Here is an 11,791-nt window from a genome sequence, read left to right on the forward strand (position 1 = left end):
TCGCGAAATGTGTGTGGCACCCCGAATAGCAATATATTCTAACAGAGAGGATTTCGGCCAATCACAGAGCAGTAATAATATATTATGTATTTAGCTCACGCCCAGAAGGTCGTCGTCTATTAACTTTATCGACTTTAGGGCGCATATACGGGTTGCTATATCGCGCACGCAGCGCACCGTCGTCGCTGTGCGGCGCTCGCGTCCTGTGGGGCTCGCAGCGGCGCCCGCCGTCCGCGCCCTGCGTCGCTCCGCCGCGCCCGAATTCGAATTCAAAAACGGAAATTTTAGCGGGGTGGCAATTTCAGCCTATCACAGCACGAATAAATATAACGCAAGGCTATTTTTGTAATATCGGGCATAGATTAGCCAGTCAAAAGGATGGTGGGATGCCATAGGGTAGGCTACTAATACACTGTCGCCAGGCGGGAAGGGCGCTCCCCCGACGATGCTCTACGGCAGGCTAAGCCCCCAAGATAGAGAACGGACGGACTTACAGACAAACATACAGGATACTCTGTTAGTTGTAGTAGATGTCACGATGAATTAGCTGCGTCCATAGCCATACAACAAAATACAGCAACATGATGGCGCTACAAGCACTCTTCAACGTGTTCCAACGGACCTTTATCCTCTACTGCGTCTTCTTCTGCTCCGCCGGGAGGTCAGCGCTGCTCACTGTCAACAGCGGGCGGAAGGTGTTGATGAACGTGTAGCGCGAAAACGCCACGAACAGGCGGCGGTACCACACAAACTGACTCTGGTGCAGCTCCATCGCGTTGTAGTTCCACCGCGGCTGGCAGACAAACACGAATTGGCGTTCCTCCTGCTCGTCCTCCTTCCGACGCGACAGCCAGTACGACAGTGCCGCATCCAGCACTCCGACATACTTGCGCAGGATGTTGGTGCTCTCCAGCGCCCATCCGCGAACCACCTTCATCTGCTTCTTCGAGTCCGCGTCCCCTTCAGCAAAAGCCGCGCACTTCTCCTGCATCTCACGGACAGCTCTCTTCACCCCGTAGTGCGTAGCAATGTGGTTCGCATGCCCCGACACGCCGTAGTCATCGAACGTGAAGACCTGCAGCCAAACAATTCACAACACCATCAACTCCTCGAAAACTTTCAAAACTTTTTCACGAAACCAGGATATCCTCCCTACTCACCGCGTCGATCTTGTTTTTCTCCACGTATTCCGTGACGACCGTAGCAACGTGCGCCACGTCCCACTGGTTCTTCATGCCGTCCTGGAGCTTCGGGTCCTCCAGCACCTTGACATGATCCGTGGACAGTCCGATGTACGTGGCACAGGCTTTGAGCTCTTTCACGCGAATGTCCCCCAGGCCGTCGAAGTTGCCCCGCGAGAGGCACAGCAAGTGCGTGACCCACTTGTCGTTGCTGCCCTCCTGGGGCTGCTGCAAAGAGTGCACCAGCGGCAGGAAGAACATGCTCTCGTCGTCCGGGTGCGCCGTGACAATGAGCGCCCGTTTGAACTGCGCAGGACCCGACGAGGACGCGGAGTTTTCCGACGCCGACGCCGTGAAGAACACGGTGGCTGCAGCGAGGAACAGGACCACGTTGGTGCCCAGCAAAAGGAACTTGAGCATCTCCAGCAGCGTCTGGATGCCGTCCTCGCCCAGCAGCTCCAGCATCTTCGGAGTCTATGCAAGGTGACGCTTTTTTCCGTTATGCGCGGAAGATTCACTTGCGGAATGTATTGAATTCGATTAAGTACGGTGACGTGTATGGGATCAGGTGGTCGCGAGCAGCTCCTGGAAGCGTGAGAGGAAGGCGGCGGCTGTATTGGCGATTTGGACAATTGAATGCTGTTGCAGACTCTGCATCTTGACCATGAACCTCTGGGAAGTGATATCTGCGAATGCGCGTGAATCCAGCAGGAAATACGCGCTGGTCAGTGCTGAGACCGCCACGTTGAGCTCCGAAGCTGTTGGCTGCTGGGTGTCGTGGAGGCTGAGGATGTAGGGCGAGATGATGTCGACCCCCTCTCCGTCGATGAACTGCTGTTGGAGTACTGGGTCGGGGATGCAATTGCAAATGCCCCCCAGAGCAAATTCCACCAGCTGAGACTTCCGTGCAGCTCGAGTGGGTGCAGTCGTTGCAGGCCCTTGGTGCTTGGCCTCGTCCTCGTTGGCGTTGTTGCTGGCGGAGCCATTGTCTTCTTGGTCGGCGTCGAGGATGTCGAGGAACAGATCCATGATGCACAGGCGAGCGAGGGACGCGTAGTTGATGGGGTCGTAGGCGAAGTTGGCCAGGTTGGCCACCACCTCCTCCTTGCGGAGGCGGTCGGGCGAGCGTTGGAACTCGTCCACCAACTGCTGCAGGTACTCGTGGCGGGGAGCGGCGTGCTGGCCCTGGCGTTCTTGGAGACGCTCCCTCGAAGACAGCATTTTAGGCGCTAGAACTTGACGATGCGCTGCGCAAAAGGCAGAATGGAAAACTGGTGGTCACCGTTCGAGTTCAGGTGTGTCTACGACACTTTTGTATGCTGGAGCTTGGAAGATAAAGTAGCTTTCGGATGAATTATCAATTGCTTACTCGGCCCGAATTGTGTAGGGGGATCGTAAGAAAAGTATGAACCGCGATTGTAACCTGGTGAAGTTGAGCCTAGGGTATTGCGTCTAAGAGATTGTCGCGGTTGCCATACGTGGGCGTTTTGCTCAGTCAGCCAGCTGGAGCTGCAGTCTCAGCTTGACATGGAATCGATATTGCAGGCAAAAAATAAAGCGTCAAGTCCACTCGCACGAACACTGGGCCCTCCCGAGTAGTGAAGCAAAGCGAATTAGATCAAAATTAGCGTCCAAAGCGCTCGACAAGATGGGAGGTGTAGCCAAACTGGGCCGACGAACGGTAAGACGCCGACTTCCATGCAAATGGTTGCAGGGCCCTATAAATACTACTCAGCCCTCAAGTGATGACCTACCTACTCTTGTCGAAACCACAGTCAAGAAACGACCTGCCTGCCATTCCTGAGCGGAGCGAGCTGGTGCTCAATTGGCGCGAAATCGAGCGTGAGTCGCAACCTCCGGGACCAAGATGATGGAAATGGCGACAGATAGCGCTGTGGTGCCGGAAGATACAATCCAGCGCAACTTGGAGTCCGGGAGACGATCACGCACCCCACGCAGTGGACGGGAGCCTCGAAGCGGGAATGACCATACGTGGGCTGACCCAGTAGCTCCTCCCCCTCAAGCTCAAATGGAGCGGGTTGGAGACGCCCCACCAGTAGACGCTGTGGGTACCCCCGAGAGAGTTCAATCAGCTCCGAAGCAGGGGTCTGTGCGTGCAATGATCAAGCGAATGACCAGGCTATTCCACCCGGACGACGAAGATATGGATCCGGCGCAGCGTAAGGCGCACTACCGTCGAGGTTCGATCTTGATAAAGCACTTAGAAGACAAGCAGGCGACAGGCAAAGCCACGGAGACGGATATGAAGTTCTTCGAGGTGGTGAAGAAGCGCTTTGATGCGAATTTCATGGAGTCCCGGACGATTATCTCACTTTCTGTTTTCCAAACGGGATCCAATCCGATGGACGACCCCTTCGCAGTGATCCATATGCCGGTGGTGATCCAACAGGGGTTTCGCCGCAAACTCTTCTCGATCTTCACGCTCCAACTGCTCGCAGTCGTCATTCTGCTCATATTTTTCTCGTACGTACCAGCTATCCACCGTGCATTCAAAGAAGCATTCTTCAATTGGCACTACGTCTTCATCATGTTCGTGATCATGGTGTTGGCTCTGCTGTGGTTGTATCTGGTCAAGTACCGCTTCCCGCTCAATTTCATGGTTCTTGGTGTTTATACCGTAACGCAGAGCCTCTTTTTCGCTGCTTTCGACTGTTTATTTGACACAAAGGCCAGCATCTTCATCTTCACCTTTCTATTTGGTATTATGGGGGTCACTACCGTGCTCTCCACGATGATTATCAAGCGTTCGTTCGACCCGAACATCCAACCCACGCTGATAAGCTACCCGGTAGTGCTTCTCATTGCCTTCTTCCTAGGTTTTGTGACCTCACTGTTCATCTACTTCTTCTACATGGTGGACGTGGTATCGCCATTGCAGTACAGTGCGTCACTCGCGGTCATGTTGCTCCTCATTATGTGGTTCGCTTACGACGCTTCTTGCATGAACGAGCGTCTCTCTCCGGACGAGTACATGCAAGGGATGGTGTTCTTTTACACAGACATGGTGCTGTTCTTGCTATTCTTGAGTATCATTTTCGTGGCATGTTTCGCTTGCGAAGGTGATTGTGCATGCTACGGCACTGCCGACATTGTTCCGATCGGTCGAGGTGGAGGAGATGATGATGATGATGATGGAATGGACGATGACGAGGGCGGCGAAGGCATGGTGGAAGAGTCTCAATAGAAAAGTACAAACTACGATCAGAAGAGCAAACGAAGCAATCGGCAGTCCGATCCTTACCACATAGATCCATCGGGCACAGACATCCTTGGGTAAACGGTTTGTCAGCCCGCAAGCTTCCTGCCAAGAGGATGAGCGAGGAAACGAGCGAGGATAGCGTACGCAACGGACGTAATGGAGAGTTATACGGTCTAGACGAAGGTTTAAGTTATCGTGCACTTGAGTGTCAGTTGTGGCTCCTAAAGATGAGCCAAGTAAACATAAAACACGCCAAAGCACATGCATAATATACATGTATCTACTTTTTCGCTTGTTTGTGTATTTTTCTTGGGGAATTATGAATGTTGAACGCAGGCACAGACGCTCGCGTTGCTTCTGTAAGCTTACATCAGCTTCATCTTCTGCACGCTACCGAGCACCATGAACGCCGCTGCAACACCTAGACCTGTCACTACCAAGCCAACGGCGAGTGTAATCCAGCCGATCCAAACGCCGGGGTCCGGGAACGAGTAGCTGCCGATGTCCGAGGCCCACTGCGGCTCTACCCAGATCGGCATCGAAGAGTTCACCACGTCATAAAGCAGGGGGGTTGTAGTGCGCGTAACTCCGGGTGAGCTGGCTTCGTGATGGAACGCGCTCTTGTTGGTGCAAACACCAGGGTACACACATTCCATGCCCTTACCGCATCCTTGGCTTTTCGAGCACGAGGCAGCAGCGTTGGCAGTAGCATTCGGCACCATTGCAGACGCTAAGAAAGCGCGCGTGAAGAACTCGTAGGCATTCGGGAAGAGGCGCACAGCGTAGTCATTGTCCGACCAGGACTCGTTAAAGAGCGACAAGTACGAGCCGTCGCTGCTCTTCAGTACAAGCATGGACCGGTCAGCGTCAAGCGGGCCAGGGTACAAAGTAGCTGGCACAGAGTATGATGGCCACGCAGTGTCGGTTAGGTTCAGGTACTTGATCAGCGTCGTCACCATGTACTGCGAATACTTCTTCAAAAGGTCACAGTTCCAGTCTGTAGTAATGCACGAGAGCATTGACTCAACCAGCCACTTATCCACTTTGATCTTGTCCATATTCGCGGTAGTGGCGTTACTTGAAGCAAGCGTGAACACACTCTCGGCAAGCACCTTGGCAGCCTGCACAACGGCGTCAACATCCAGAACAGTAAACTCGTCGTGGCGGCTGTTGTATGTCCTCTCCGATGTGTAACTCTCGTTGTAGCCTGCAAGCACCGCGCTCACAAGGTCGCGCTGGCCGTACTCAGCATCATTCACGAAAGAAGTCAGCGGCGTGGGCGGAAGAGAACCTGTGCTACCTTCACCAACTTTAGATGCAGCCGATGCAGCCGATGCAGCCGATGGAGCTTTCAAAATCGCATCAACGAGGTCGCTCGTGTCGTTCGCGTGAGGGTTCACGTGCACCGTGAAATTCGGCGAAATACCGACCTGGTCCACAGCAATCGCGTACGAAATGTTGGCCAGCGTCAAGTTGGCAAACTCCGTGGTGCTGAGCATCGGGTAGGTGCAGAACTTCTCGCCCATGGGAGACGACGAGCCGTCCACGGAGTTCTTGCACGCTCCCTTGGGGTCCTGTGTGAACTTCTGCAGGTCCGACAAAAACTTGCGTGATCCGACGAACCCGAATTTCTCTCCCTGGAAGGCCGCGAACACCACCTTCTTGTCGAAGAACGAGTCCGGCAGTCCCTTGAGGGCGTGCGCCGCCGCCAGCAGCGCCACAAGCCCGGACGCGCCCGTGTTGGCTCCAGGAGCCAAGACGTGCGACATGGACGTGGCATCCATGCCGGCCATGGCCATGACGATCTTGTCCGACGTGAGGTTTCCCCTCATGGCCCAGGAGCTCTGGCCCCCGATGGGGTCGCACTTGGGGCTGCGGTTGCCGTAGATGTTGGTGAAGTTCAGGCACTTGAGCGAGTTCATGTCCTCGGGGCCGAAGTAGTAGTTCATGAAGGCCTTGTACGTGGCGCCGGCCGTGTCCTTGGCGTTGATCTGCGCGCGCTTGGTGAACTCTGCGCCCGTCGAGGCGTTCTGCAGCATGACGACGGGGAAGGGCAGCGACTCGGCCATCAGGCCGTTGCCCGTCGGGTTCCACTTGGTCTCTTCGTCTGCAAATGGGTTCAGCGCCCCGTCCACCGTGCCGTGTCCCTGCGGCGTGGCGGCGTCGAACGAGCCGTTGGTGCTGGAGTCGGGGAACACGAAGACGCCGCCGATGCGGTCCAGACCCGCCGAGATGGCGTCGTAGCTCAGCAGCGACTCGGCCAGCACCAGCACGTACTTAGCCGAGGCGTCCTGGTGCTGGGCCTGGCCGGCCACGAAGCTCTGCAGCTCGGCCGCACTGGAGATCGCGAACAGCGGCGCCATGTCCGACGCCGTGAGACTGCGGCAGCCCACGCTGCCCGCGGAGTGGAACAGGCGCACGCACTCGCCGCCCGTGGTCACCAGGTGCTCGGGCGCGCCTGCCGTCACGGACGACGCGTCCGCCGACGCCAGCAGCGCGGCGGCCAGCAGCGACGACAAGGCGGGGAGGCGCATTCCGGCTGATATGACGCTAAAGGAAGCGGAACTGGCTGAAAACTAGTATGTCGACTATTTTTATGCTGTTTGAAGAGTCCTGTGGAATATGATTTGATTTTTAGTATATATTTTTTTGCATCCTGGACTATAAAAAAAAGGTAAGGACTATAATAGAAGATGGCGCGGCGCGAGCTGAACGTGCGCGAGCTGCTGGAGCTGGAGCGCCAGATCTACCAGGAGAGCATCGACCGCGTGCTGCTGCAGCAGAGGCAGCTGCGCGCCGGCGAGCTGGACGAGTTTGTGCGCCGCTGCGCGCCGTTCGAGGCCGACCGCGAGCGCGAGCTGCGGGTGGCGCGGGCGCAATTCCAGTTCTCCTGCAGCGACGCGCTGACGCTGCGGGGCTTCGACCTGCAGCAGGCCGAGGATGTGTTGCGCAGCGAGCGGCTGCAACTTAAGCGCAAGTTGCTGGAGCGGGTGCGGCGGCGGCGTGTGAGGGTCGAGAAGCGGCTGCGGGCGCTGGACGACCCTTCGAGCAACTCAAAGCCCAGATCGAAGGCAAAAGTTGCTGCTGTTGCCGGTGCGCTCGAGGGACAGCTGCAGCCTCAGTTGCTGGAGACGCAGTTGCGGCGAGCGCAGCGACACACCAGGAAGAGCTTCAACTTTAGACACTTCTCGGGCGGGGTGCTGCCCTCGCCGCAACGCATTGTGGAGGATGTCGTGGGAGAGTGCCAGAAGTTGCAGCGCAATCGAGAGCTGCAAGAGGTGGCGAGCATGGCGGAGGAGGAAGGCGCAGCGACAAGAGTGCAGGTGGCAGTTAGTGCAGATGGACAGAAGCTCGTGTGTCGAGGTGGAGATGGACGAGAGGAGACGTTCGCTGTGGGGGATGCAGTGGTGCTGACGTCCAAGTTGACAGAGGAGGATTTCCATGGTTTTGTGTCGGCTGTTACGCGTGAAGAGGTGAAGCTGGTGCTGGTGTGTGGGTCGCATGCACGCGTGACGCTGAGTCGACTACGCAGTGGACAGTGTACGCTGGAGACGCAGCAGCCTCTGGCAATTGCGAAACCGGAAGAGGGACAGGAAAATATTTATGCGAACGGATCGGTGCCAGGCGCTACTACTTTGGACGAGCTGATACGCGATCCCCCGGATGCTCGTCGCCGTGCAACTGTAGTCATGAGTGCGTGTCCTATTTGCGTGCTTTGGTTGCGTTCTGAGAGCTAATGCTTTGCTGCTTTTGTACAGACCGACTCAAGCGCAAAACAACGATCGATATCCGACGCGGTTTCTAACTCGCGCGCTCACGATCCTTTATAGCGTACTACCAACAACCCGCGGGACCCGATTGTCGGAGCTGCCTACAAGAACTAGAGAAGTTGTAGGGCTGAAGTGGACCTCAGCCAGCATATTCTTGCGCCTCAAGTATCGGCAACAACACACTCCAGCGCTGGTCAGAGTATCATACCAAATACTTGAAGTAAACTATAAGTGGGATACCCGTGGCATGATGAAGTAGCTACGATCATAACCAGCAAGCATGCTCCAACACGTTCACTACGTCTCTTTCGGCTCTCGACGCAGCCAGTCGACAGCTAGGGGTTGAAAACGTTGTCGCAGGCTTCGCCATTCGTCTAAAGCGTTTGGTAAAGCGTGTCTACACACCAACGACAGCGTATCTACGTGAAAGTCATACCACCGGAACGATAATAACATAAAGAAACGTGCACTGCGATGCAGCAACCAAGGGACGGAAGCGACAACGAAGTGGGCAATAACTTATTGCCAATAAGTTAGCAACTGTATCGGCAGGGCGCACGCGCGTGGAGAGCGCTTGAGGGCGGAGCGAACGATCATCTTGCGGCTCTGGAGTGTGAATGTGGAGTCGATCAGATGCGAGAGAATGCGTGGGCCAATCTGAAGGACTGAAGTGTAGCTTACGCTCATCATTGCTTGCAACAAATTAATGTACCTTGGCAGCATTGTCCGCAGTGAGTGGTATAGCTGGGCCCACTGCGATTCTACTCTTTTGAGCGGTTCGTAATAATACGAGAAGTATGTTGGCTCTTGCTGCTGCTGAGTGAGCCACCAGTCAAGTCGCTCTTGGTGGCTAACGTCACGACGCGATGGAGACGATGCTGGTGAGTTCGGCAATGCCGTGCATACCGTCTACAGGCACTTGCCTCGTCATGAAACCTAGCTTCTAAGCTTACTAAACGTACTTGTTCGACCCTGACACAGAATCGAAATTCTCGTGAGGTGTCACTCCGTTTCTGGTTGGTATCTACGGCAACTTCAGCTTCAGGAATGGATGGACGGGTGTATCCTCAGATAACACCCAACTTTAGAGAGCCAAGAGGCTGGGCGGACCAAGAGGGTTTCCACCTGCACGTATCTTCCACCTGCCAGACGCGTGCGGATAAGTCTTATGGCCGGACCTTCAGCCATACGCATGGACCCCAGCCTTGGACAGCCTGGACGCACCCTTTACGTGTATAAAACAAATATAAAATAATCCACTCCTACATTTTTCATAGTCGACACGATTGCTGAATCAGCAATGCTGATGGTGTGCTGCGCGAGTTTGAGATTTGTGTGAAGCAGGCTAGTTACTGTATAGGTATCCTACTGCAAACTCATCGAGCAATTTTCTGCTGCTGGTTCAGCTCAATCCTAAAGCTTGGATCGAGGCACACCGCATTCTTGCTCTGCTGCATTGAGACGACGCGGGATGGCAAGTTGAGACGAGTCCGTGCTTGCGGTGCTTTCCGTACACGGCTCCACATATCATGAACACTTGCCAGTCGATTCAGCCACCGCACCAAAAGCGCGGCAGATCCGTGCGTCCAGCAGTGCTCGAGTTCGTGGCCATTGCCACACCGCAACGGGTGCAGCTTCTGCGACGAATCGCGTCGCGTTGAATTCCCCCCCACTCGGATTTCTCTTCTTTTCTCACCATGGTGCGGTGCCTTCGAGATTCAACCACACTGTACCTCGAGCAAGGCAGGGCTCCATCATCGCATCGAACGGCAGCAGTGGACTGCAACTTGCAGGCCGAGTCAGGCACGTCTAGTCAAAGGCAAAGCTGCACCGAATAACAACATGTGCACGAAGGGCGTCACAACAAAAGTCAAGCATAGTCCCGCTCGATTAATCAAATCTCCTATCGCAGGGGAATCAAATATAGAGATTTCGTTTGCAAACTCAAAAGCTGTCATTATCCTCCAGATTCACTTACATGTACTCAAATTGTTATATAAGGGTATAGGATGATGGACAGGTGACTGAGGTTCCTAGCTACCGGCTGTCTCTCTTTCTGGTTCAGTCGCAAGTCGTCCTTGGCCACATGGCCGGACATGTGCATGGCAATGGCGAGTGGCGCTGCAGTCCACCGAGGCCCGTTCACGAACTTTGCGCCAGTTGGCAACTTGGGCTGGAGACTCACCGCTCCGCCAAGTCGCTCCGTTCTACGCACGAGGCGAGAGACAGGAAAGTCGGGAAGGCGAAAAGGTCTGCCAGCACAACCTCGTGAGCATCAAGACTCTTGCTTCAAGAGCTCCCGAGCCGCTTTGCCCTCTCTTCTCTTCTGGTCTGGGCCTGCTCGACTAATCCTCTTGGCAGTCGAGAACATTCACCCGCGGGCAGGGGAGCTCACTCGTTGGATGTGCGTGTACTTGGCGCCGCGATGGCGGCGACGGTCGCTGTTGGCGACGCTGATGGTGGCGCTCGCTCTACTGTTGACGGCCGACGCAGCCCGAGCGCTGCGTACCAGCATTGGTGCGAAGCAACAAACAGGGAGCAATACAGGTTCTGGGTCCGCTGCAGTCCAGGTGGAGGTCGGCGACGTGGAGGCGGGGGTGGTTTCGACGGACACGACGCAGAGCTCCACCACCTTCACCAAGAAGACGTGGGGTGCAGGCAGCTACAGCGGCGCCAACAAAAAATCCATCTCCTTTGCGAGTTTGGTCCAGACACAGGAGCCCAAATTGGCATCGAGTGCATCCGGTGCGACGGACGACGAGGTCGGCACCCCGAGCGCCACTGCCAGTCCCAGCAAGAGTACCAACAGCAAGGGATCGAAGGACGCTAAGCAGGGTGATGATGATGACAGCTATGGATCATTTGACCTCGAATCAGACGACGGCAGCGCTGATAGTTGCTCGAACAGCAAAGCCCACGACAAGACTACCGGCAAGACTGGAACCAGCAAAACGTGGGCACCAACGCCGACTTCAGCCTCTGAGCAGACGAAGTACACTCCACCTACCACCCACCCTGGGACTATTGAAATCAAGTCGCTCTCCTGGTCCGAGCCGACGCTGTACCCCCAAACCACTCAACCTGGGCCTTACGTTGCCGGTATTTACTCGAAGCCCACGTCTGGGTCTGCTTCCAGTGCGAGTGGGCAGCCTGTACAGGGCCAGTCGTACGGGGTGTTAAGCTCCGCCAACGCTCCTGAGACGCTCGAGAAGAGTACCAAATCGGCTGCAGCGACAACCTCGAGCAAGTCTCTGGACGAAACGCTGGTGCTTGTTATCGTTGGCGTCGTCGGTGCAATCGGTGCGTTGCTGATGTTTGTGTCGCGCAAAGTGCTACAGGAGACTGGAGACGACAGGGATCTGGCTAACTCCAGCTTTTTTTAAGTAACTCAAACGGAGGGTGGATATGTGAGTACCTATCTGTAAACTCTCTGTGATTTAAGCTAGCTAGACTAGTCGCCAAGCACTAGGCAACCAAAGCGTAATGCAGCAGAGGGGGCAACAAGAAGCTATAGATCAATATAGACATAATGGACGCGCATACGAGCGCGAGTTTTTCTTGTTGATCTGCTCGGCCTCACTCAACTCCTTTACCAGATACTAAAGAGCGACCGCGGTGTG

The 11,791-nt window shown here is 55.3% G+C and overlaps 6 protein-coding genes across 6 annotated transcripts; 3 read left to right on the top strand and 3 right to left on the bottom strand.

Moving 5' to 3' along the window:
* Positions 1-631: 631 nt before the first annotated feature.
* IUM83_19295 (N-acetylglucosaminyl phosphatidylinositol de-N-acetylase) lies at positions 632-1,646 on the bottom strand (the record flags this gene model as incomplete). The annotated part of the gene is made up of 2 exons (XM_067944341.1): positions 632-1,075; positions 1,161-1,646. The coding sequence occupies 2 exons, from the start codon at positions 1,644-1,646 to the stop codon at positions 632-634; spliced, it is 930 nt and encodes a 309-aa protein (XP_067782200.1).
* Positions 1,647-1,745: 99 nt separating this feature from the next.
* Positions 1,746-2,402, bottom strand: IUM83_19296 (Armadillo repeat-containing protein 7; the record flags this gene model as incomplete). The annotated part of the gene is made up of 1 exon (XM_067944342.1): positions 1,746-2,402. One exon carries the CDS (start codon positions 2,400-2,402, stop codon positions 1,746-1,748), a length of 657 nt encoding a protein of 218 aa, XP_067782173.1.
* Positions 2,403-3,048: 646 nt separating this feature from the next.
* Positions 3,049-4,386, top strand: IUM83_19297 (N-methyl-D-aspartate receptor glutamate-binding subunit; the record flags this gene model as incomplete). The annotated part of the gene is made up of 1 exon (XM_067944343.1): positions 3,049-4,386. The coding sequence occupies one exon, from the start codon at positions 3,049-3,051 to the stop codon at positions 4,384-4,386; it is 1,338 nt and encodes a 445-aa protein (XP_067782172.1).
* Positions 4,387-4,766: 380 nt separating this feature from the next.
* Positions 4,767-6,935, bottom strand: IUM83_19298 (RxLR-like protein; the record flags this gene model as incomplete). Its single annotated transcript, XM_067944344.1, has 1 exon — positions 4,767-6,935. The coding sequence occupies one exon, from the start codon at positions 6,933-6,935 to the stop codon at positions 4,767-4,769; it is 2,169 nt and encodes a 722-aa protein (XP_067782185.1).
* Positions 6,936-7,094: 159 nt separating this feature from the next.
* IUM83_19299 (Extracellular signal-regulated kinase 1) lies at positions 7,095-8,206 on the top strand (the record flags this gene model as incomplete). Its single annotated transcript, XM_067944345.1, has 2 exons — positions 7,095-8,094; positions 8,160-8,206. 2 exons carry the CDS (start codon positions 7,095-7,097, stop codon positions 8,204-8,206), a joined length of 1,047 nt encoding a protein of 348 aa, XP_067782184.1.
* Positions 8,207-9,037: 831 nt separating this feature from the next.
* Positions 9,038-11,554, top strand: IUM83_19300 (Endopolygalacturonase 6; the record flags this gene model as incomplete). The annotated part of the gene is made up of 3 exons (XM_067944346.1): positions 9,038-9,052; positions 9,153-9,187; positions 10,684-11,554. The coding sequence occupies 3 exons, from the start codon at positions 9,038-9,040 to the stop codon at positions 11,552-11,554; spliced, it is 921 nt and encodes a 306-aa protein (XP_067782179.1).
* Positions 11,555-11,791: the final 237 nt, after the last annotated feature.

This window comes from Phytophthora cinnamomi (assembly GCF_018691715.1).
Source record: "Phytophthora cinnamomi strain GKB4 chromosome Unknown Contig109, whole genome shotgun sequence".
Lineage (NCBI taxonomy): Eukaryota > Oomycota > Peronosporomycetes > Peronosporales > Peronosporaceae > Phytophthora > Phytophthora cinnamomi.